At 36.3% G+C, this 26,602-nt stretch overlaps 1 protein-coding gene across 3 annotated transcripts in view; it reads left to right on the top strand.

Moving 5' to 3' along the window:
* The first annotated feature begins 13,907 nt into the window (after positions 1-13,907).
* The window catches only part of LOC149580411 (putative glucose-6-phosphate 1-epimerase), a 50,542-nt gene continuing 37,847 nt past the window's right edge, over positions 13,908-26,602 (top strand). Inside the window, exons 1-3 of one of the 3 annotated variants that reach the window (XM_089790721.1) lie at positions 14,324-14,409; positions 14,548-14,604; positions 15,027-15,173. In XM_089790721.1, the coding sequence (XP_089646847.1) occupies positions 15,096-15,173 (78 nt within the window). In that variant the 5' untranslated portion in view covers positions 14,324-14,409; positions 14,548-14,604; positions 15,027-15,095. The other 2 variants (XM_089790705.1, XM_089790713.1) reach the window with 2 other exon arrangements.

Below are 26,602 nucleotides of genomic sequence, written 5' to 3'. Positions count from 1 at the left end.
TCTTCATACCAAGGATTTGTTTTGCTGCCCCCAAATCCTTCATAGAAAATGCATGTGCTAATTGGCATTTCAGCCCCTTAATATGATCCATGTTAGACCCAACTACAAGCATATCATCAACATATAAACATAAAATAATGTAGCTATCATCATCCAACCTCTTAAAATAAACACAGTAATCTGAATGACACCTATTATATCCATGCTCATGCATAAAACTGTCAAATTTTAGATACCATTGCCGAGGTGCTTGCTTCAAGCCATATAAACTTTTCTTCAATTTGCACACTAAGTTCTCCTTACCTTTGACCTCAAAACCCTGTGGCTGAGCCATATATATTTCTTCATCCAAATCACCATGAAGAAAGGTTGTTTTAACATCCATTTGCTCTAAATGAAAATCTTCAGTAGCTACAAGACTTAAAACAGTACAAATAGAAGTCATTTTAACAACAGGAGAAAATATCTCATCAAAATCAATTCCCTTTTTCTGTGCAAATCCTTTTACAACTAACCTGGCCTTAAATCTTTTCTTACCTCCTTCCTCTTCTTTCAACCTGTAAACCCATTTATTCTGTAAAGTCTTTTTACCTGCAGGCAACTTGCACAAATCCCATGTCTTATTTTTCAGCAAAGAGTCCATTTCATCTTTCATTGTAGACTCCCACTGAATCTTAGTATCCACCTGCACAGCTTCATCATAACTTTCAGGTTCAGCAGCATCAGTAAGTAAAATAGAATACAAAGAGGGAGAAAACCTTTGTGGAGGTCTAATTTGCCTTGTTGACCGTCTAACATTCACTGGTGTGTGTGGTATTTGTTGTTGCAGTTGTTGCACATCATGAGGAATGGCTGGAACATCAGCTTTTGGAGTATCATCCAGCACTACATAATCATCTTCTTTCTTCTCATGTTGCTGCAACAGATCTTTGTACAACACTTTCTCATTGAATATGACATCCCGACTTCTAATAATTTTAAGATTTTCAAAATCCTAAAGCCTATAACCAAATTCATTAATGCCATATCCAACAAAGACACATTTCTTTGATTTAGCTTCTAGCTTGGTTCTATTTTCAAAGTCTATATGAGCAAAAGCTTCACAATCGAAGGTCTTGAGAAAAGAATAACTCACCTTCTTACCAGTTCATGCTTCCTCTGGAATACCACAGCCCAAAGGAGTAGAGGGACCTCTATTAATCAAGTATACTGCAGTATTGACAGCCTCTACCCACATGTGTAAGGGCAACCCAGCATGCAACCTCATGCTCCTTGCGCGCTCCATTATAGTCCTATTCATGCGTTCAACCACTCCATTTTCCTGTGGAGTCCTTGGAACAGTTTTTTGTCTACGAATACCATTAGTGGAGCAATAATCTTCAAATTCATGACTGCAGTACTCACCACCATTATCAGATCTGAGACATTTTAATTTCTTACCAATCTCATTTTCAACCAAGCATTTCCATTTCTTAAAAGTTTGAAATACATCAGATTTATGTCTAAGGAAATAAACCCATACTTTTCTAGTTGCGTCATCAATAAATGTAACATAATAATGAGAGCCACCAAGGGAAGATACCTCTGTAGGGATCCTCAGGAATGTGGAGATGGCCTTACATGCATGCCCTGGTTGTACTATAACCCAAGATATCTCTGTTGCTAAGGTCAAGCCATATTTTGCCATCTGTCTGTCAAGAGACTTTACTGCCCAAATAGGTGGTTTCATATCTTCTAATTGGTCATATATGTCTTTTAAAACGAGATATGGAGCCAATGCTTCAATTAGAGCAGAGCCTCAAGCCCTCCATCATACTGAATCTTACACCCCCAACTCCATCAACATGAATTGCCCTATCCTAGAGATGGATGAGAATGACATAGTGAATAAGCCCACCACTTCCCTAGCAGAGATACCTGATTTTCTCTTAGATGAATGGGCTGATGCATATCAATTTGATTCTATATCAGAAACTCTCGAAACAGGTCTCAATACATATTGTATATTGGAGAAAGATGCTCTAGTTCCCAATCTTGTGGAGACTAAAGAAGATATGAGTGGGACATGGAGTATGTACTTTGATGGATCAAGGAATAAGATTGGGTCAGGGGCTGGTGTGATGTTGATTTCTCCTGCACAAGTAAGGTACTACTTCTCCTTTAGGCTCTAATTCAGTTGCACTAGTAATGTAGCCGAGTATGAATCCTTGATTCAAGGTCTCCTACTTGCTCAAAAAAGAGGAATCCAAGCCTTAAGGGTGTATGGAGATAGTGAGTTGGTGGTTAATCAAGTGAGGAATCAGAATACCACCAAGAATGGTTTGCTCAAGTCTTATAAAAATAGGGTGTGGGATTTGCTTGAAGGTTTCAATGCATTTAATATTCAAAGCATCCCTAGAAAAGAAAATAGGCATGCTGATAGACTTGCAGCAATAGGTGCATCTTATGATGTGCCAGGGAATCGTGAGGAGGAGAAGAAGCAACAAATCAGAGTGGTAGTAAGGCCTGCCATCCCTGATAACAACATCCATTGGCAAGTGTTTGAGTCTGATGAGCAAATTGTGAGCTTCTTGCAGAATGAGGCAGAGTTTTCAGAGAGAAATTAGTCAAGACTGCAGGATCAATATGGTGACCAAATCATTAACCTCAGTTCCAACAAGCTGCCTAAAGGTCTCATTACTCTAGAGAGTGTTTTTAATCTTGTCAAGCAAGAGGCAGGGCCATGAACCTAGCTGTTGATGAGGATGATCACATTCCAATCATGGTTGCTGATGGAAAGTCCTTAAACATGGGGAAGGTATGTTCTAAAATTGAACAAGAAAATTTTATTCATCTATGTCAAGAATTTAATGATATATTTGCCTGGACATATGATGATTTAAAGGGCTTTGACCCAAGGTTGTTTCAGCATACCCTAGATTTAATTAATGATGTAAAACCAGTAAGACAAAAACAAAGGCCAGTGAATCCCAAGATTGAACCCTTAATGAGAAAGGAGCTATCCAAATTGATTGAGGCTCACATAATTTTTCCCATCAAACACTCATCATGGGTAGCAAACCTTGTCCCTATTAGGAATAAGAATGGAGAAATTAGATTGTGTGTGGACTTTACGGACCTTAACTAAGCTTCCCTTAAAGACCACCATCCTCTCCCTTCTATGGAGCAGATTTTGTCCAAGGTCAGTGGTTCAAAGAGATTTTCATTTCTTGATGGATTTTCTGGCTACAATCAAGTGCTGGTTAAAGAGTCTGACAAATACAAGACTGCATTCACCACTAAATGGGGTACCTATGCTTATTGTAAGATTCTATTTGGACTAACCAATGCAGGTGCTACATTTAAGAAGGCAATGGAGATGGCCTTCAAAGGATTGATTGACAAGTTTGTCTTAGTTTACCCTGATGATATTTACAGTGTATTCTAAGAATGCAAAGGATCATTTTGATCATCTAAGACAGGTATTCCTAAGATGCAGAGAGTTTGGGGTTTCCCTTAACCCAAGCCAGTGTGTCTTTGCTACTAACCAAAGAAAATTATTAGGACATATTGTATCTGAGGATGGCTTAACCATTGATCCAAAGAGAACAAAAACAATACTTGCCCTTCCTCTTCCTAAACACAAGAAAGGGTTGCAAAGTTTCTTAGGTAGGATAAATTTTGTGAGAAGATTTATCCCTAATCTTGCTACCATGGTGAAACCTCTTACAATTATGCTCAAGAAAGGTATGGTCTTTGCATAGACCAAGGAAGGGAAGGAAAGTTTTGAAGAGATCAAGACAACCATAGCCTTAGCCCCTACTTTCATGAATCCAAATTTTGAGAAAGATTTCATCCTTTATACCTTAGGTGGTGAGTCAAGCATTTCTGTTGTTAGACTCAAAGAAATGATAAAGGTGACGAGCAGCTCATAGCTTTCTTTAGTGAAGGGCTTAAAGAGTATGAAGATAAATACAACTATGTAGAGAAGCAAGCCCTTGCAATCATCAGAGTTTTAAAGAAATTTAGACACCTCCTGTCTCATAATAATATTCATTTGTTAGTACCCCATGCCAGTGTGAAGGATTTCCTTTTGAGCAAAGATATTAGTGAGAAAAGAGCTGGTTGGATTACTAAAGTGATGGAATATGATATTGACATTCAGATTACCAAGCTAGTAAGAGGGAGGGGGTTGTATAAACAGATGTTATCATCTCAAGAACCTGATGAGGAAGCTACTATGATACTGACAGAGCAACAAGAGGTAAGAAATAGCGATCCAAGGAGTTGGATGGATGATATGATGAATTTCTTATTAGGCAATGGATACCCTCAAGGATTAGATAGAACTAAAAGGAGACAATATAGATTACAATCAATTTCTTATGTCATAGTTGACGGTGTCCTCTTTAGAAAAGATTTTAATGGAGCCCTATTAATGCCTTGATACAGACCAAGTTGAAAGAATGATCAAAGAACTTCATGATGGTCCTGATGGTGGCCACTTCTCAGAAAGGACAACTGCAATGAAGATCACGAGGGCTAGTTATTACTGGCCATCTCTGTTTCATGATTGTCATAGGTATGTAAAGAAGTGTGGAAAATGTGCCTTCTTCTCTAGAAAAAAAAGACTTGCAGCTCTTCCCCTTCATCCTATTCAGGTGGACCAACCTTTTGCTCAATGGGGATTGGATTTCATAGGCCCTATCAATCCTCCTTCTAATTCAGGTCACAAATGGATTTTAGCTGCTACAGATTACTTCACCAAATGGACAGAGGCAGTTGCATTGAAGGATGCCACTGAATCTTCAGTTGTTGAGTTCCTTGATGGAATTGTGACCAGGTTTGGTGCCCCTTCAACCATTATTTCATATAATGCAAAGTCTTTTGTTGGAGTTCAGATTTGTGCATGGGCAGTGGATCATAATATCTATTTGAGCACATCCTCAAATTACTATCCTCAGGGTAATGGTTTAGCTGAGTCCTCCAAAAAGAACCTAATCAGGATCATGAAAAGGAAAATAGAAGATAACCAGAGGTGTTGGCATAAAAAACTGAAGACTGCATTGTGGGCTTACAGAATAGCGCTTAAAAGGTCAATAGGGAATTCACCATTTGTGTTAGTCTATGGCAGAGAAGCAAGGCTTCCAATTTCATTAGAATTCTCATCCCTAGAGCTAGCTCATCAGCTGGAGTTGATTAAAGATGATGCCATGACAGTAAGAATGGCAGAGTTGATGGAGTTAGAAGAGAAGAGAATTAAAGCCATGTAGACCCTAGAGGCACACCAACAACAAGTAAAAAAGAGTTTTAATAGAAAGGCTAGGGTTAGAATCTTCAGGGAGGGAGATTTGGTTCTGAAATGGGATGCAAATAGGGCAAAACCAAGAAGACACTCAAAGTTTGATGCATTGTGGAGTGGTCCCTATCTAATTGTCAGTGGCAAGCAGGCCAATGCTTTCCAGTTAAGCAGGCCTAATGGTGAAATTTTGCCCATCCCAGTCAATGGGATCTATCTCAAGCCTTGTTTCTGAGGGTTTGAGATTCCATGTACATAGTTAGCTTAGTCTCATTTCTAGTTTGTTCCCTTCTTTTCCAAGAAGTGCACGAGCATAGCTATCTCTCTATGAGATAGCCAATTTTCTTGAAGTTTTGTGGTTGCAAAAAGACAGTTTTGGTCTCTGGTTCCAGTTGCTGAGACAAGGGTTTCAGGGTTTTCCTCTCAGAGGTAGGATTAGGGTTTCACAGTATATATAGGATCCACATCTTTTTGACTTTGTAGCCCAATGGATGCATGAGGTCACTGGTCTACGCATAGCTGGCTTGCGTCCCCTTTGAGTCGTTAGGTTTGTTGGTCATCTTTGCCTTCCCATCAGAATCACAACATTTGAATTCAACGTAGTAATGTTCACAAGTTTGAAATATTCAAATATTCAAAAGGGGGCACAAATACCTTATGCTAACCTCATGTATTTCTTTCCCTGCACATTTTTTATGTTTCTGCGGGCCCGCAAGTCCCCATCGTTGGATCGAGGAAGATCTACGATTGGTGCTATCTCACTATGGGAAGTTGCACAGAGGATGCCCATAGCGACATAGGGCCTTTCGACCACGTGTCAAGCAGGTCCTCCCTTTCCTTATTGTTTCTCCAAAGCTGAATTTTGCTAGATCCACGGTGAGCACTATGGCACTATCAAAAAATCTATGTTCTTCGCCATTAGCGACATAGTGCCCAGATAGAAAATGATACTACGGTGGCATTAGAAGGAAGGTGGGTCCCAAGTATGTCCTATTAGATATCAGTGATTGAATTTGTTAGACACGTTGGCAGTCGGTCAATTTTTTCATTGGCTAAAGTATAACTGTGTAGAATGTGGGTCCTGCTTCACTTGGCAGGCCGCAAATGAGGATTTGTCAGATAGGTTGGCACGTGGCCAGTTTCTATTGGTTAGTATACTGATAGGTCAGATCCATCTTGCTTACCACCAGATCTCAAAAAATCAATGGTGGGCACTATCTCACTATGGGAAGCTGCGAGGATGTTATCCATAGCGACATAGCGCCTCAGCGACGTGTGGCACAGATGACATAATGAGCCTGCCCTTCTTCAAAGCAATATTATGGCTTATCCTCGGTGGCAGTTGTCAAGTGGGTCATAGTATAGTGGTGATATTTCATTGGTCCATTTAGCCAACTCAATGTGTAGTTGTACAATTTTGTTGATCACCGTAGATCTAAAGAAATTGATGGTAGGTGCTATCTTGCTATGGAAAGCTACGAGGATATTACCCATAGCGACATAGTGCCATTGTGCCATGTGGATTAGTGGGGCTAGGTCTCGCCAACATGAGGATGCTAGGTTGTGCCAGGTGGTTGCCAAGTGTTTCATGGGGCTAGAGGTTTTAAGGAGATAGCGCAATAATACAGCGAGTCTTCACAATCGTCAGATCAGTCTGGATCCACGGTAGGTGTTATCTCGCTATGGGAAATTGCTCGAAGGTTACACATAGTGACATAGCGCTTAGGTGACACGTGTCCCAGTGGGTCCGGTGGAGGCAGTAATGGTTAGCGGTCAGCAGTTAATGTGACTATCGTGGTTAGGGTTGCAAGATGGCGCAGTTAGTAAAGAGAGGGGTGGTCAACTCGAGAAGACCTTATGGGTGGCAAAGAGAAATGAACTAATTGGTCCACGTGACCTGTTTCGCTTACAGTGCTCGACTGACTTGCTGACTCTGCTGATTCATGCACCAAAAATGATAAGAAATTAAGGTTTTACATGAATATGATCTTCATGATCAATTCCAACCACCAGAAGTGAATGTAAAGCATGCAGAGACACTCTACCCCCCGATCTAGTCTATCTACTTGGTCAGAGCATAGTTATAGCGCCGCCTTTATCTTCTCAAGGCCCTATTTTAGTTAACAGTCAGATTTCGTAGTACCTAAAGCTATACTTAGATCAGATTTCTTCAAATCCCCATGATTGTTCTTGGCAGAGCCTTGATGGCGATGGTTGCAGGATGGTTTTGGAGGGAAAATCTCAGTTATGCCTGAACTATAAAGGCAATTTTTGTGAATTTCATAGGGTCGACCTTTCTCTATTTTTCTTTATTGCTGCTCTGCAAATTCTCAATGTAAATTCCCCTGTGCCTCTAAACTACATGATTTTCTGTCTTATCTCCTTCAGCCATTGGTATGAAAGTGCAGGAACTCTTTGCCTCTTACTAGTGTTTTGTAGAGATATATGATCTGCGTGACTATATCTCCTTGGCCTATGAATGATAATATAAGTGAATCTCTCTTTCCTTGTGTCATTCATCTTGGTCTTCTGATCTGCATGTGATTATTAGATTAAAGCAAGTTTGAATGTGTATATCCTTAGTTTCATTCTGGTTCAATAGTGCATATATGGGCAGAGTTTGGTCTGAACACTCTATTTTGGTGCATCACCTCTTTAGATTAGATTAGGTAGATTTGCTTTCATGCTCTCCTTCTTCCTTTTCCTCTCCAAGAGTAGTTAGGTGTGCCCTGATAGTAAAAGGAAGCCGACCTTCTTCGGAGACTCAACCTCACAGTTCAAGTCCCATAGCTTGGAGGTTGTTTCCATGTTTCACTAGGTTGTCCTCATGCATAGGCTTTGGACAAGGGTGCAAACCTAAGTGACAAGAATTCCCTTATGAGGTTTTGAACATCATCAAACCTTTTGGATTCAACACCAACAAGTCCTCTTACTGATTCTTGCAAAACTATGACACTTGCTCTAGATAGGCCTAATTGAATTAGCCCTCCTACTGGGGTTTTTGGGATTTAATTCCATATTTATCTAAACAAGGTGGCAAAAAAATCATGGATCTGAATACCCTTTTGGAAAACTTAAAAGATTCTATGGGTCTCAAGTCTCCAAGCTATCCATACACCTAAAATAAACTTTTAAGCCTAAAATTAAGGGTTTCACAATATGAATGACATAGCTAATTAGGGTCTCATCACTTCCTTAGCAAAAAATATTTTAAAACTCTCTTTTCTAGCATATAGGAACCTCACTCACCCCTCTCCATTCTACCATTCCTGGTTTAAAGTATATAACACATTCAAACCACCTTTACCCACTTGCAAACACTGATTTTTCCTAGACGGGTGCTTAAGACTCGCCTAGGGAATCAAATTTAAATTGCTCTACTAATTATATAGGGCCCCAAAAAATATGTAAATTATGTGCACTAGCTCCACTCCCATTTCCCTTAAAACCATGAAGAACTCACGACATGAACTCATGGGGGAGTCATTCTTGCAAATATGGTCAAAACTGGACCAACACACAACCTACTCACAAAAGATTTTCAAAACCTAACTAAATGAACTTCCACAATCAAGAAACCTAAAATTAAAAGGGTTGTGCAAACATGAGCTACACTAATCCAAAATAAAAACTTGCACTTCAATCCATTATTGTAAATAAGCCAACTGAAACATGTAAAACACTATAAAAAATGGACAAAATTCGTAGCTTTCAATATTAAAACTTCTTTCTTACAACCTCCAAACTCTAGAATGAGTGTATTTCATGGTTTTATATGTTTCCCAAGAGGTTCAGACAATTATGGAAACCATCAACCTCAAAACCACGATATGTGCAATTCTTGTTCAAAATGTTATCAAGCAACTTTGAAAAATTGCTGACAACTATTGCATTTTCGTAAATTTTTAATCTTTATCAGTTGGAACCTTCCAAGTAGGTCTAACATGGTCCATTCATGATGTCTAGGCATGATTTATCCTTTAGAACATCAATCCACAGGGTTTAGACTACTTTGCCTTTGCTTGACAACTTTGTCAAGATTTGACATATTTTTGACATATTTTTCCTTTCTTGCTCCAATGACATGTAGGATCTCCAATCCATGCAATCGGATGTAAAAACATCATGGAGGATAGGATAGGTTAGAAATCATACCTTCCTTATGCTTTTATGGTCCTAGACCCATAACCCCTAACACAAACAACACTAAACAATCAAACCCAAACACTCCTAGAATGGTAACTTCACCTAGGAGCAAACTCAAACAAAGAAAATGACCTAGTAAGGTCTAGACTCACACTCTTGACTTGGCTAGAGTAAGTACATGCCAAAACAAAAACTAGCAAACCAAACTGGGAGTTTTTGATTAGGTGCTCTTGCACCACTATATTTGTTCATGAGGATTTCATACAAGGTGAATTAATAATTTACCTTTTTACATTACTTTCTTTTATGTAATTTCATATTTTAAGGTTTATTCCTAAACAAAAGTTTGACCAAATATAACACCCCTCTAGGGAACCCAAAAGAAATTAACCTAATATGTCACTAAGTTTGCAAAACATTTTTTTTGAAAGATTATAATAACAAGAGATAACATAGCTGAAGCAATAACCCACATACATACATAAGTAATACAATAACAACTACATCTCTCAAAGGTTCCATGACATTGAATCACATACATAAGTTTTATTAAGATTAAATTTGATACATAACAAAGTCCACATCATAGGACAACCATAAGTACAAATCAAATGAAATAACATACATGTACACCATACACATGCATGTATGGGGTAAGTAACCATAAAAATTGTATATAAATCATCCATCTAACTATCATCATGAAACAAAAAAAATTACTATATGAACATGCAAAGCATCATCATCAAAAGAATAACCATGAACAGTCTAATATTCGAGTATCAAGTAGCTTATCAAATAAATAACTAAGTATGAAATAGCATCAATCAAATTAGATAACCTAGTACCACTAAATCATAACACATAACCATAAAAGCTTGCCTAAAAGAATTTGACAATCAAACATGAAAGGTAAACTAGGGGTAGGCACTACATCCTCCCCCGCTAGACTTAGGCTTACTCCTGGAAGCTGACTATCGCGACTAAGATAACAAAAATGAAATATACAATCACAAAATAATGTTTGAAACACCAAGTGTTATTATCCAAGTTTTATTTTCATAGTTTTATTCTTTCCAAATTTTGTTGTTTATATTTTCAGTTGACAAGTCTTGTTTAATCTTGTTGCAAGTTTAACTATTTATTAATTGATGGCACACAATATGCCTAGAGTTCCCAATGTTGAAACTCTAGCTCTGATACTAGATGTTACACCTCGCTAGGGAACCCAAAAGAAATTAACCTAATATGTCACTAAGTTTTCTAAACATTTTTTTTGAAAGATTACAATAACAAGAGATAGCATAGTGGAAGCAATAACTCACATACATACATAAGCAATACAATAGCAACTACATCTCTCAAAGGTTCCATGACGTTGAATCACATACATAAGTTTTATTAAGATTAAATCTGATACATAACAAAGTCCACATCACAGAATAACCATAAGTACAAATCAAATGAAATAATATACATGTACACCATACACATGAAAGTATGGGGTAAGTAACCATAAAAACCTTATATAAATAATCCATCTAACTATCATTATTAAACAAATCAAATCACTATATGAACATACAAAACATCATCACCAAAAGAATAACCATGAACACTTAAATATCTAAGTATCAAGTAGCTCATGAAAAAAATAACTTAAGTATGAAATAACATCAATCAAATAAGGTAACCCAATACCACTAAATCATAACACATAATCATAAAAAGCCTAAAAGATTTCAAGAATCAAACATGAAAGGTAAACTAGGGGTAGGCACTACACCAAACCCCTTTACCAAACTCTTCCTCATTTTTGTGTGTGTAAAGATAGGTTGTGGAGTTGTGATTGCACATCTGAGCAGTACAACTGTAGCCACATGATATGAGAAAGTTATATCAGTTTTTATCATGAACAAATCACCATTCCCAACTTGTACCCATAAAACCATCATGTTACCAAAAAGTCAATTTGTTCCTACCATTTTTTACTAAAAATTTTGGAGTAGAAAGATACAAATCCTTTTTTTCTAGATCCACAGTTACAGTTGGATCCAAGCCTCCAGTAATTGAGAGATTGAGGTTCAAAGTACCATATTCTCCATCTCATTTCTAGGCACACTTATTCTTTCTCCTTTTCCCTTGCACTTACTTTATTAGATCAGATTTGATACTTTATTACATCATTACATCAATCATAATCTATTAGGAATTCAAAACCCCATGAAGCATAGATCTTGCATTGGTACCCTTCCTCATTTTAGTTGTTCTGATCAAATTCATTTTGGGGGAGTTTTTGTATTCCAATGTATGCCTATATGGTATATGTAGAACAAGATTTAGTATGCAAAGAACATTAACAAATAAAGTAAACATTCACAAACCAAAAACTAAATTCACATATATGCTTAGACAAAGAAAGCAAACAAGAAGTGCAAACTTCACAAGAGAAAACACTCCATGCTTTCTTGATTCTGTAGATGTGTCCTTTTGCTGTGGATGTATGCTCAAGATGCTCAAAAGCTGCTTCAATGGAGATGGGTAATGGCAAATTGGTAGCTTTGTGAGCTCTCAATTTGGCATTATAAGGGTAAGATTGATGGCTTTGGTTCTCAAAATAGCATGGTAACTTTAGCTCAAAGATTGTTGATGAAATGGCTTGGGATGGGATTCAATTTATAGGCTAAGGGGTAGAGGGATGGAGGGCTTAGATGCAAGGATGGATGAAGGCTTAAGGAGGGCTAAGATGCACTCAAAGGGGAGCACATGGATTGTGCTTGTTTAGCACCAATGGGAAGGTGACACTTGTCACAAGGAGGATGAGTGTGAGAGGGTAGGGTAAAGGGTTGGTTAAAGGCATGATGAGTGGGGTTGAGTATGTAAGAGGGATGTAAGAGGAATGAGTGTGGAAGAGGGAAGAGTGCGGTAGATGGGTGTAAGAGTCATGAGTGGGCTTGTAAGAGTCTTTTATGTTTTGTAAGAGCACTCATGACTTAGTGGTTGGGCTTTTTGAGGGGAGACTTTGGTTTGAATTAGGAAAGTCTTAAACTTGTTTAGGGAATGTGACAACATTAGGGGGTGGATTAGGCTTGGGTTTAGGATTAGATTAGGGATGTTAGAGATGTACAAGTGGATGGCATTAATGAGGGTGGGTGAGTTAGTGGCTAAGCTTGGTTAGTATGGGTGGATGGGGTGGATTAGGCTAAATGGAGGATTAGAGATAGGTTAGGGGTTTTTGAATTTGAGGATTTCATTTATCAAATAGATTTATTTAATAAATGGGGATTTTTGGAATTAGATAGAAGAATAGGATTTAATTGATGAATAATAGATTATTTGATTTATCAATTAGGACTATAGATGATTAATTAAATTAATCAACTAGGGATGGCAAATGATTAATTAAATAAGAATTTAATTAATGATGCCTTTAGAGATGGCTAAATTAGATTACCAAAGCAGTGTAATCAAATTTAGGTGTCTACAGTATATAGTAGCTCGTATCTCGCATACCATTTCTTATTACACACTAAGAAAAAAATAAGCTATTTTAAGAATGAGGATGTATAAGAATGAGATTATTGATTACCAACACAAACTATTTTGATGAATATTTAGAAAAGTTGATGTTCAACTTATTTATTTATCATAGTACTCATTAGGAAGTTGAAATGCTACAATTTTACTTTGACATCTTGTTAAAATTTGCTTATTTGTGTTCTCAGTTGAAAAAAAAGGCTTTGTGCTATATGATACTTAAGAGAGCAAATATCAATTTTTGCAATTGTATGATGAAGATGTTAGAATTTCTAGACACTTCATAAATTCTTAAAGTTTAATGGTTAAGTTGTGTTCAACTGTCATATGTGTATTAAGCTTCTTATATAGATTTTGTACTAAACTTTTTAACTTGTAAATGTTATATTGAACTAATGACACTTGACCCAACTTGATGTTTGCTATTATGTATCATCTCTTTGATTATATTATACTTTTTCTTTTATAGATACATACATCAAAATAGGAAGATATAAGGTCATGGAAAGTCACATGAAAAGAGCACCAAAAAAAACAAGAAAAGAGAATATCTTCTAACATAAAAGTTTCTATCCACCAATGGACTACCTACCTATGCCTCTAAATAATATTCTATACTTAAACTTCTATACATAAACCTTGAAAAATAAAATTAAATAAACCATAGTTGATGCTCACCTATCATATTAATTATAAATAATAAAATATAAACATTGTGGTTTTAAAGTTGAGCCAGGTATTAATGAAATACGTCCCACAAAAACAAAGTGCTGAAATACCCCCGAAAATTTCCAATATTTACTCTTTTTGAAAAGTACCGTTTCAACGGGCCCGGATTGCCCACGGTCTACCCCGTCCCGTTCCGTCCCGTTTAATTTAAGTCCACAACTTGCGTTCTGTCTGCCCAGAAGCCTTTATAAAAAGTTTATTCTTCCCATTCTAGTCCGTTGGATCGATCCCCTGATCTTGTTCAAGGTATCCTACAGCTCTTGCAATCAGGTGGATCGATGCAGCATGTTGCCTCGCTTTTGCCCTTCATTTCCTCGCTCGTGGCGTTGAATTTGGAGTAGTATTGACGCACTTTTCAGAAATTTGAGGTTCTGAGGTCGTAGCTGGAGGCGTTCTGCAGCGGCCGAGCAATCCAAGCCGTTTAAACTACATTTGAGGTATTTTGAACTCTTCTTTGCTAAATTTAGATGCCTTGACTATTTCTGGTTAAGTTGGAGGAAATTTTGATGGATGCTCGAGCTACGTGGTCAAATCTCAGCAAAGTCCACTATTTTTCTTTGTTTCTATACTTTGTAATGAACGTACCGTAGATTCTACGTCGCTATGGTTTAAATTTTTCTTTAGGAATTGTCATTTTCATTAGAAATTGCTAAAAGATGTGTTTAAACCGGGTAATTTGGGGCAGTTTTATACACTTTAAACTTCCTTTTATCTTGTCGGTAAATTTGTTCTGGTTTCATTCCTTTACTCGAAATCTTGCAGCAAGAGTTATCATTTGTTGAATAATTTAACAGATTTGATTAATTCCGATGCGGTTGCATAAATTTAGGCGCTTTTTGTTCCCTTGGCTTGCTCAGATACTTTTCGTCTGGGTTCGTTTCTTGGATGAACTTTAGTCGACTATTAGCTACAAAGTATGTGATTTCTATTCAATTCGTTCAAAGATATGACTGTGTCTGATAAAATTGAAGTTAATTTTATGCACTTTTAGCATGTCAGAAAATTTTCGTCTAATTTTGTTCCCGGGTTGAATTACTTTAACATACTATAGATTCTACTTTACGTCACTTCGTTGGAAATTTATGCCGCAATTTTAGATATAGTGGAAATTTTTTTGCGGTTTTCAAAAAATATTTTTGGATGTTTCTGCAACTAATTTTGACTTAAGTTAAGCTAAAGAATGAGCTTCGACACGTCTCAGGCGAGAGATTGTAGGGTTTGATTGACGCGTCGTTTTCTGCATGTAGCGGTGTCTTTGCTTGAGTTTTTATCGGCTTTGATATCACTATGGATATCTGCATGATATAGTTATTTACTGAGCTTGCCTATTTATTAGGGAAGAAACTTCGCAGCCATAGCTCCGAGGGGATTTAGCTTGAAAATTCCCTTTCCAACAAGGGATAAAATGACGGTTAACGTTATCAAGGATTCGAGCGGGCTGGAGAAGATAATTTTGACGGAGCCAAGGGGATCCTCTGTTCAGGTACGTTGCTTGTTTATAAAATCTTTGGGAAGTATAGTTGGATTTTTTTTCATTTAAGTTGGTTTAATGTAGATATATAGAATTTTTCTGGGTGCAACTGCTTAAAAGAATTAATATCTAAGAATAATTCTCTTACGCAGGCATATCCAGAAGAATTTTATATGTTTACCAATTTATTTGAATTCTGGGTCAATGCATTGCATGGCTTAATTTCTCGGCTGTTTCTTACTATTCTGGGAAACTCTAACGGTAATTCTTTAACTCGTCTGGAAGCAGAAGAATTCAAAGTTTTTACAGAAGTCGATGCATGCACGTTTGAATTTCTTAAGAATTCCTCTGTAATGCTAAAACTTAAAGCAATGAGAACTGTTCAGTTCTAATTGAAAGCCTGGAATGTGAAATTAGTTACCTTTAGTTTGAGAGGCGGGATAGTTTAAATTGTGAAATTAGATACTCAAATTTATTTCTCTGTCCTGAGTTTTGTGTTTCATAACGTGTTGCAATGCATCAATAATCACATTTATCGTACATTTTTAAAACTAGGCTATAATTATCACATTTTAGGTTGCATATTGTCTACTACTCGTACCCATTGACAAGCACATGACCATACCACTGTATTTGGACGGTCAACTTGGAAAATAATTTTTCTAAAGGCTTATTCACTTAATTTGGTTTTTTGATACTTAAGTTATTTTTTGCCAATGTTAATCAAGTTTTTCGATTCCCTTGTCATCTGGTCCTGTTTTAAAAAATAATAATAATATTTGAATGGTATAAAAAGTGATCTGCTAAACAGCAACGGTGTGGAAGGAAGAGCTGAGGTTAGTCAAAATAAATAGTTGCACTCTCAATTGGTTTTAGATATCTTTAAAACTATGCTTGTTAAATGTTTAGAGGTACCAAGTTAAATTTTTAAGAATTTATTTTACAAGTATAGAAAGACATGATTTGATAATGATTTATCCACATTTCCATATTTTTCCCGTTTACTTTAGAGACTTTCAGATAGCATGATGTTACAAGTTAGGTACAAAAAGAGATGTTTTATTTGTTATTTTCTTTGGGCTCCTCCGTAAGATATATAAAATGTTTATCTACCAGCAGAAGCTCCCAGTAGAAGTTGAAGACAACTCATATTTGAACTATTCTTGGGCCTTCAATTCCTTCTTTCTAATTCTTCCGCTGCAGCCTAAGAGGCTTTGACAATATCCCAGTATTATTTGCCAATGTTAATCAAGTTTTTCGATTCCCTTGTCATCTGGTCCTGTTTTAAAAAATAATAATAATATTTGAATGGTATAAAAAGTGATCTGCTAAACAGCAACGGTGTGGAAGGAAGAGCTGAGGTTGGCAAAGTATTTTTTGCCAATGTTAATCAAGTTTTTCGATTCCCTTGTCATCTGGTCCTGTTTTAAAAAATAATAATAATATTTGAATGGTATAAAAAGTGATCTGCTAAACAGCAACGGTGTGGAAGGAAGAGCTGAGGTTAGTCAAAATAAATAGTTGCACTCTCAATTGGTTTTAGATATCTTTAAAACTATGCTTGTTAAATGTTTAGAGGTACCAAGTTAAATTTTTAAGAATTTATTTTACAAGTATAGAAAGACATGATTTGATAATGATTTATCCACATTTCCATATTTTTCCCGTTTACTTTAGAGACTTTCAGATAGCATGATGTTACAAGTTAGGAACAAAAAGAGATGTTTTATTTGTTATTTTCTTTGGGCTCCTCCGTAAGATATATAAAATGTTTATCTACCAGCAGAAGCTCCCAGTAGAAGTTGAAGACAACTCATATTTGAACTATTCTTGGGCCTTCAATTCCTTCTTTCTAATTCTTCCGCTGCAGCCTAAGAGGCTTTGACAATATCCCAGTATTATTTGCAACATCCTTAATGTGATCGGCATCCATTACCATAAAACCTTTTGTTCATCTGCTCATTCACCATGGCTACTTTAAGTCTTTATGCTTTCTCATTAAGGCTGTCTTTGTTTAACCCTGGATTAGCTTGTTCAAAATAATTGTTTTGCAGGATATTCTGACCTTTAGCATTCTTATCTTCTTCATCACATGAAATATCTTATATCCACTTGGGCATTAGATCAATTATTGGGAAATTTCATAGCTAGATGCCCTCTGTAGATATGAAGGTGACAGTTCCTAGGAAGCCTTTCTCAATTTAATTTCTGGAATCTTCATCTAATCTTTGTCTACACCTCAGCCTGCACAACCACACTAAGAATGGTGAATTCACCCAAGAATTCAGTTGTATCCTTCTTTTGCCTTGGAATACAAGTGTAGTTTCTTAATTCCATAGGAACTGCAAATATTCAATAGAAAGAACAAGCCACCGTGTTCTATAAAGAGCAGAAGCCTACTAATATATCACATTTAGCAAGGGCAATTGCTACAAGAAGTTTTTGATTTAGTAACAACCATCAAAGGTAAGATGAGTATATTATAGTACAGGAAGTCCATATGTCAACTATCCTATCTAATCATCTTCTAAGAGAGTCAACAACAAAGTAGCGCTGATAAAAGCCACCAAAGACAGCTTGGGAGAAGGCAAGTTGCTCATAAACTGATGTGCAAATTGTTTAGGAGAATTTTACAGGAAAGGAGACACTTTGTTCCAATTAATATTTCTCCAATTCTCAATATCAAAGTTTGTTCTTATTTTGGAAGGATGCATTAATGCCTTAGAGAGAACAAATATATTTTGTGTCTTGTTTCAAGATTGTGGCAGAGAACTTTTAGTTAGTTTTAACTTTTGAACTTTCAAGAGATCCATTAACCATTATAAGATATTAGCAAAAGATCCTCAATTAACTTAGCTTTGCTCCAATTCTTAGCATTAAAGGTCACTTGTAGCATAGAAGCAGGAAACCTTGAGGCATTAAATAGGAGAATACAATAAGTCATGTATTGTGTTGCATGCCGAGTGTTTGGCAGCCTTTAGTTCATTTGAAGAAATCTATTTACAATATTTGCCTTTAGCAAATACTGATCTAGCAAAGCAAACTCTAATATTTGCAGAAACCTTGTTTCTGTAAGAGAAATTTCACCAAACAGAATACACATCCGATATCAAGCCAAAGAAATGTTGTTTCCTGACCAAAAACATTTCTCTGAATCCCAGACTCCCAATAATGAGCAGACAACCTTGGAGCCTGCATGTTTAAACAAGATGTTAACTTTCAACAATTAAATATGATGCAACCCACGCAACCCCTTCCATTTTTATCTGTTCTCCGGAACACCATTCACTGTAGGATCAAAATTTTCATGGCTGTACTACTATTAAAGAATCCCAAACTACGTTGAGCTGCAAGGGGGAATATCTTGCTACTTCTTTGTGACTTGAGGTTCTTTGAATTTAAGATCACATACCTCCTAGGCTTGTTGCATATCTTAAAAGCAACTTCATGTGTCATCTAATTCCCTTTATCATTAGATCGTTCTTATATCTCCAACTATTCTATGTGCTTTTTCAACACGAGTGCTGCTAAAAAAAAAAAACAAAGCACAATAAATATTGGAGGACAAAAATATTATAATAAATACAATACATTGCTTATGTGGATAATATATTTCTATACCATTTACTGACCTTTTCATAAATAGCTCAAAAATCTGCTGCCACAATCCCTAAAGCACAGTTTCAGAGAAAAGGAAATTCCTTTGTAATGAATAAGATTATTAGGATGACCCTTGTTTTAGTGCATCCAAGCCACCTAATTTGTTGTTATATGAAGCCTAATTAGACTTGAGGTTAATTTGTCCCCACTTTTATCGGTGCGGTGTCCCCCCAGATTTTTCAATGGGGGTTTGGGGCAGAGCCCATCGCGGGGCCGAAAGGTAGTAACACGCGAAACCCAAAATGATTTTATTATTGTAAATGGTGTTGAGAGTTATTTTTTCTATCGGCCAACATATTTTAACTCTATTTTTGTAACTGACATAAGTCTTGTTAAAATGGCTTAGGGTTAGGACTTTTTCAAGAGAGAATTTGGTAGCTTCTTGTAGTGGTATTGAGTTGCAAGGGATTGCAGATTGTAGTCAGGTTGATTCATTGGATAATAAGATAGGACTCTTTGTTTGGTGGACTGAGGTTGGGCGAACCATGCTAAATCTTTGTGTCTTCTTGTTCCATTTTTTGTGTGTTTTTAACTTTTTATTTCTCTGGTTTATTTGTTAGATTTGCATATAACTATTAGATATTTGTCTTCTTTCAAACCCTAACATATCATCCTAACCTCACAATAAATATCTATGAACGTCCATTTCATAATTGGCAACACTATGTAAATATGTCTAAGGCTACCATTCAACTATATGACATTATTTTATTAACTGTATGACATTATTTTATTAAATTACCAAGAAGAAATATATATCATATGCAAATTGAGCTTTGATTAAGACATCTTGATTGGTAAGCACAATGCCTCTCAAAGAGGGACCAAGAGATGAATTTCTAAGTAGAAATGTAAAGCTTGGATAGAATTATCAAACATAAAAGGGATAATTGGATAACCTTATATAATACATTGATCCCTCAAGATGAATGGCTAGAACCCCAACGAATCATAGTTTCTTCTATTCCAAGATAAGTCAAGGCGACATTACCCCCGATGCATCACACATCACAACTAGAATTTTCAGGGGGGTACCGGGTGGTGGGCCCCTACTATTTTATGGATAGACTACCCTTACAAATAGTAGGGCATTGGGGTTCGTTTAGACCCCCTACAGATGGGGGTGGGGAATTATAGCACTGTTCTTTGGGGTTCGACGCTGATCCCCTAAAGATAAATGGCTAGAACCCCAATGAATCATAGTTTGTTCTATTCCAATATAAATCAAGGCAACATAACTCTTAGTACACTAGAACTAGAATTCCCAGGGAACTAGGTGCAAGGACCTTGCTATTTTATGGGTAGACTATCCTTGCGAATAGTAGTGCGCTAGGGTTTGGCTAGACCCCCCACAAATAAATGATTAGAATCCCAAGGAATTTTATTTGGGTGGAAATTGGCATGTTTGAAAATCCTTACTAATGAATAATAGGGGAGGGAGCAAATTGGTTCGTTTAGACCCCCTACAGATGGGGGTGGGGAATTATAGCACTGTTCTTTGGGGTTCGACGCTGATCCCCTAAAGATAAATGGCTAGAACCCCAATGAATCATAGTTTGTTCTATTCCAATATAAATCGAGGCAACATAACTCTTAGTACACTAGAACTAGAATTCCCAGGGAACTAGGTGCAAGGACCCTGCTATTTTATGGGTAGACTATCCTTGCGAATAGTAGTGCGCTAGGGTTTGGCTAGACCCCCCACAAATAAATGATTAGAATCCCAAGGAATTTTATTTGGGTGGAAATTGGCATGTTTGAAAATCCTTACTAATGAATAATAGGGGAGGGAGCAGGTGGGTGGATATAGGATAAGTCCTTCTGAGAAACTATGATTCCGGCCCACCCAAACTTTAGCCCCCCAAGGTGGGAGGCCCTCTATTCTATTGTTGAGTCTGGTTGGGTGGGAACCATATTGTATTTTGGCAAACCATTGTAGTTGGCGGGAGGGCTCATGATTCAGAACCAATTCCAAACTATAGTTGCTTTTATTCTTTTCAAATAGAAGCCCACTTGGGAGAAATGGCTGAACCCTTGGGTGCCCCCCCTACTATTCTAAGGTAGCAGTCGACACCTGGCAAAATAACATCTAAGATAACATGCCGACGGGTGGGAGGATGAAGCTAGAGCCATTCTTTGACAATTGGATTTTTTCTAAGCACATCACTCTGGACGTGCTTTTGGACACACTTTTATGATGGTTCTTTTCTAGCAATTGCATGGGTCAGACAATGCAGACAATGAACACATTTTTGTACTTTTTTATTTTGGGATTTTGTGTTCTATGGCCTTTGCCTAGCAAGGTAGTTTTAATGAGTTTATCGAATGCCCCTACTATATATATATATATATTCTGCAATCCTTCCATTCTGATCTGAAGATATGCTTTGCAACAAAATAACGGTGCTTGTTTCTGATATTGTCAATTTGCTCTTGCAACAATGGTGTTGTCTCTGATTATTGGTTTCCAACTATGCAACCAAAATATGCAAAGTTTTATGCTCAAATGAGCAGATCCACTGATGGATACAAATAAGAGATAAAAAGGTTTTTGAATTATCCTTCTTTGGTTGTGTAAGAACTCCCATATATATCTTTGCACAATGGAAGGGTTGCCTTCTAAGAGATACATCTTTTGATGAGCATTGGTTTATCTAATCACAATCACTGTTTTAGCATAGATTGTACCAATTGCTGTCTTTATCTCAAGTGCTACCATTATCAGCCTTAATCATGCCTTTTCTCACAACCAAATTAGTTTTGTACCAAATGTTATCGATTAACACAATCACTGTCGAACTGCTATTATTATCATGCTTAGCGAATTCCTTGTTTTATCAATCATTACCAATATTCATGACTCATGATTTCCTTAAATTGATATTGTTTAACATTAATACAAGTTGCTGTTCTTCCTAATCAACACTAGTTGTCTGTTGAGACTTAGGAGCTTGCTGTAGAGACAGTCAGCTTCTAGTGCCGTTAGAACATAGTAAAAATATAATATGAAATTTATTATAATAATAATATTATTAGCTATGTTCCCCGGGGACGTGTACCCGGCCTAAAACTCGGCATTTTGGGGACGGGGGGACGGGTAGGGGACGTCCCCCAGCCATCCCCAAAAAGTGAAAAAATGCAAGGGACGTCTCGGAAACTTGGGGACGCCAGAGGGAAAAAAGGGGGACGGCCAGTTGTACCCGATACGAAAAGGGGACGTTTGGACGTCCCCTTACCGTACCGGGTACGGCTGGCCGTCCCCCTTGTTTGTTTGCATAAAATTAAAAAAGTTTAACATAAAAAAAATTTTTAAAGCCTCCAACTTGGTTGGCTAGGTTGGCCCCACCCCTCCAAATGCCCTAAAAGGCAGTAGAGGCAGAATAGGAGTAGCAGGCTGCTTCATTTTTCTATGTTTTGTTTTTTATGTTGAACATGAACATGATTATGACGCATTGATACTTATTACTTTATGGCAGCCCTCTACCCTTTGGGCCTATAGCTTTGGGCATATTTTGATTTTTATTTTCAGATTTATCATATTTATCATTATGACATTATGATATTGACAATTGTTAATGTTCATTGTTCAGTGTTCACTAATATTGATATGCATTTTGACAATTGGGTACTAAAAGCGGATATTATTTCCTAGATGGCATTCAAATGTTGTATGTTATGGTTCTATAATGTTTAAATGACATGCTCATATGAATGACATGTATATTTGCAAATTTCAATGTATATTTTAAAATTTCCCTATATATATAGCCATCCTGGTTTTCCGTCCCCCCCCCCCGTCCCCAAAATCGCCAAAAAAATTTGCCGTCCCGGAAACTTGTCCTGTCGTCCCCCATTGTCCTCGTATCGGAAACTTTGGGGAACATAGAGTATTAGTATAATGTTATTAATTTAATACAGGATTAATATTATAATATTCTTAATTAAATACAAAGATTAATATTGTAACATTATTAATTATCGATTGATATTGTATTTACTATTTACTATTGATAAACAATATTATTAATATTGGTGATAGATTAATATTAATGTTTAATAATATATTGAATATTAACTATTAATAGTATATTTATTGTTTAATATTATATCGATTGGTATGATATAACTAAATACAAAATTAATTAATTATCAATCAATCATAATTAAGGGATTTATGTATTTATTATTAGAACAATATTTAAATAGAGTATGTATTTAGGAATATATCTGTATTGTACGTACATCAATTAGGGCTCGTGACATTTTGCTGATGGCAATGTGTCTTGCTACCCTCCTTTTTTATTTGCAAATAGATAGATACATTAAGTAGACAATTTCATCTTGTACTTCTTATTTATGCTACAAGAATAGACCATACAATAATTTTCAACCTCTGCAACACTAACAATTCCTATGCTTCCATACAAGGTGTATTAATAAGTTTTCCGATGTACAATTGAATTTGGGTTTTCATTGTAGATCAAGGAGTACTAGATGTTGATTGTCACTTTTATGTTTCAAATTGTGAATTTTAGTGTTGGTAAGGTTGTGGACACTAGTGCACTTGTGTTGTTGTCTCTTTAGGCACGCGTGTGTTTGTATCTGTGTTTAGTATGGTTTGTAATATTGTCAAACACTAGTACCTTAAACCTATTTTCTATTTCATGTATTCTCTATATCCTTTAAATCACATCCCCTTTCTAAGGGAGGCCTTTGGTCCCACTAAAACTTAACGATACAACAAATGTGGAAGGAGTTATTTTACTTTCTCCTTAAAATGCCACTTGGCCTGAATTATATTCTATGAGCCCTACCTTCCAAGTTTCTTGAAATCCATTTCATGTTTTGAATGCTTTTTATTTTTGTGCCACATTCTCATGTAGTATGGTTCTTCCCTCCATAACCATGTTTCCCAAAGAGGTTAGTTATAGTTCCTCATCTTCATCAATTATAGAAAGCTCTACAATTGCAAATATTCACAATTTACAACTAAATGTACCTTCATGAAAGGAAGTAGATCAAGCTCAAATGCATTTTTACTAATGTCCTTGAAAATTGTCGAAGGTTCCATAATTCAATGGCATATTTGTTATATGCGTCCTTACTCAAAGGAAGCCAAACTTTGTCTCAAGTATTTGTTCCTTTTTATGTTGATCATGTGTTTCTTTATGCATTTTGTTGGTTTTTCCAAATATTTTTTTACTCTAAGGTGGATTTGCCTAATCCTCTCAACAAACTTTGATGCTTTAGATAGTTCACTAGCTTTCCCTACTTATTAATCTTGTTTATCAAAGGCTAACTCAAGTGATTTGGAAGGCAAATATCCTAAACATGCTTCAAATTGTGACTTTTTTATGGTAAAAAATGCAGTGCTTTCTAATTTTCTTGTGTAGGTGCCAAATGTATGGAAATGGTTCATTCTATATACCACCTTTATGTGGTCATTTGTTTGTGGTTGAAAGACATGCATTTCTTTAACTATGTCCATAATACTCCAAAATGTAGTCCAAAGTTACCTACAAGGTGTAGTATCCTTTTCAAAAATAATGAACTTGGGTAGCCCAAAAATGTGTCCGTACATTGTTAATAAATAATCAATGGTTTCTTTTCTTGTAATAGTCTTTTTACAAGCCATTAGAATATACATTATGCTAAATTTGTTAGCTACCACAACTAAGTAATCATTCTGCTAAACCATAACTATATGTTTTTTTGGTGTCAAACAATCTTTTTGCATCTTTCCCTTGTCTTCCTCATCCTTCTAGTTTCCATAATTTGAATTATGTTGCAATCTGATAGGAATAACTCAACCTTCTAGCTGCCAATGAAATACGTTGTTGAGGGAACTTGTTTCATTTCTAGAGCAATGTTGTATATCGAAGACTACTTATGGCTGCTCCATAGGCCCTTCTTCCACCCACGTTTCACTTGAGTACAGGTCTAAATCTTTGGGAGTTGCTCCTTCACGACTTATTTTTCATATCTATTACCTACCATATTCCCTTGTTTTGAATAAATCTATTTTTCATCTCGTTGTGGTTGACTTTGGTTGCTATTAGCCATCCTTAGCCCAACAATGCCTCACATTCATTTTTGTGTAGGGAATAACAAGTAAACTTAGGAGAAATGATTGCGTTCCTATTCATACATCAAGGCAATTAAGATCCCTACCACTTTAATTCCTTGTTGATTAATTCCTAGTTGAAAGCTTGGTGCTAGATGGTGGGTTTCTTGAGGCTCTTCCATATATCTTTGATAATTATGTACACTGGATATTCTATCAATATACATTTGTTTGAGAGTATCTAATGATTTTCTTGTGTACTATATTAGGTCTTCTCATCATATTAGTTGTAAGTGGCATGGGGTCTATTGCTTGGTTATCATCCAATGGGGGTTGCAATATTGCATCTTCAACCTTTTCTTGGCTCATTCCTTTTTGTTGGTTACTCTCTATTATAGCAGTAGTTGTAGTCCTTAATTGAGGTGCTTTTCAAAAGATTTATCATCTTGATGGTTATAGTAGTTTGCAATACTTGCCTTGTGAAATTTTGATTTGACTGGATTTTTGTGAAAGTAGTAGTTTTCCACAATCCATTGTCTAGATGATGTTGCTTCTGGAGATTATTTTCTTTTTTGCATCAACGTTTCAGATCACACTCTTTGATCCATCATCAAGATGAAAAAGAGCTCAAAGTAAAATAGTGTACCATTGTTCCTTTGCCATAGCTTGCCTTATTTCAACTTTTGTATCAAATAATGTTTTTTTCTCCATATGTGGGTCCAAATATTATGCTTTTTTGGTTTGTACTCTTGTGACTGCTAGAATTTCATTGTCTTGTTGATCTATATTAATCATGTTGATAGTCCCTTCTTGTTTTGGGTAGTCAATATCGTCATGGTCTCTTGGTTTGTACCAATTGTACAAGCATTGTAACTTGTTTTGATTACCTTGGTAGGCTTTGGCAAATTGCCCTCGCTTATTGCATTGTAGAATGAGATGCCTTTTAAATCCTATTGTATTCGATTATTGCTTCCATTGTTATTGCTACCGAATCTATCATTAGTAGATATTTTGTTTCAATGCTCACTCAGGGTTGCATTATTACTTTGTGGTTTTGGTGGTGTGCATGGAGGGATGGATTGTTTTCTACATGAAGAGTACTTGTGTACTCGTTGTTTTCAAATTATACGACATTCTTTGATTGAATGGTCTCGAACTTGATAAATGGCACAAAATAAATTCTTTAGATAAGTTTTTTGATATTTGTTTCACATTTACATTCTATGCACTAAGGCTCATTGCTTTCCTTACTTTTCTCTTTTTTTGCGTTTAGTTCTTTCATCATTTGGAGTATATCTCTTCAAAGTGCTCTTACCATTCTTGATTGATTCTTGTTGCTATCATTCAAGCTCTCATCATGTTTTATTTTTATTCTGCCATGTGACAACATTTTGTCTTCACTTTGTAAATCCATGGCTTGATTGTATGCTTTGGTATAAGAGGATGGTAGTACTACTTCAGTTTTCTCCTTGCAAAGTGGGAAAAATGAATTGCTACAAACGGTTCACTTCCTTAAAGAGCTCAAGTTCGAACCCTCCACTCAAGTAAGTCAGAGGTAACTGTGACCTTTAGGTTTATCCTTTTTATTATTGAAATGTGAGGTTTTAGCAACTTCAAGGTTTTATGCAATTCTTGGGAACTTAGGAACCAAAAATACAAACCACAAAAGGTTTCTTGGACAACCCATTTGATTCCTTGGCTAGGTATTTTTTTGGGG

Source organism: Cupressus sempervirens, chromosome 1, assembly GCF_028749045.1.
Source record: "Cupressus sempervirens isolate cs-2001-9-10 chromosome 1, ASM2874904v1, whole genome shotgun sequence".
Classification (NCBI taxonomy): domain Eukaryota; kingdom Viridiplantae; phylum Streptophyta; class Pinopsida; order Cupressales; family Cupressaceae; genus Cupressus; species Cupressus sempervirens.
Note: the sequence above shows the minus strand (reverse complement) of the source record. Positions and strands in the feature narration are given on the sequence as shown.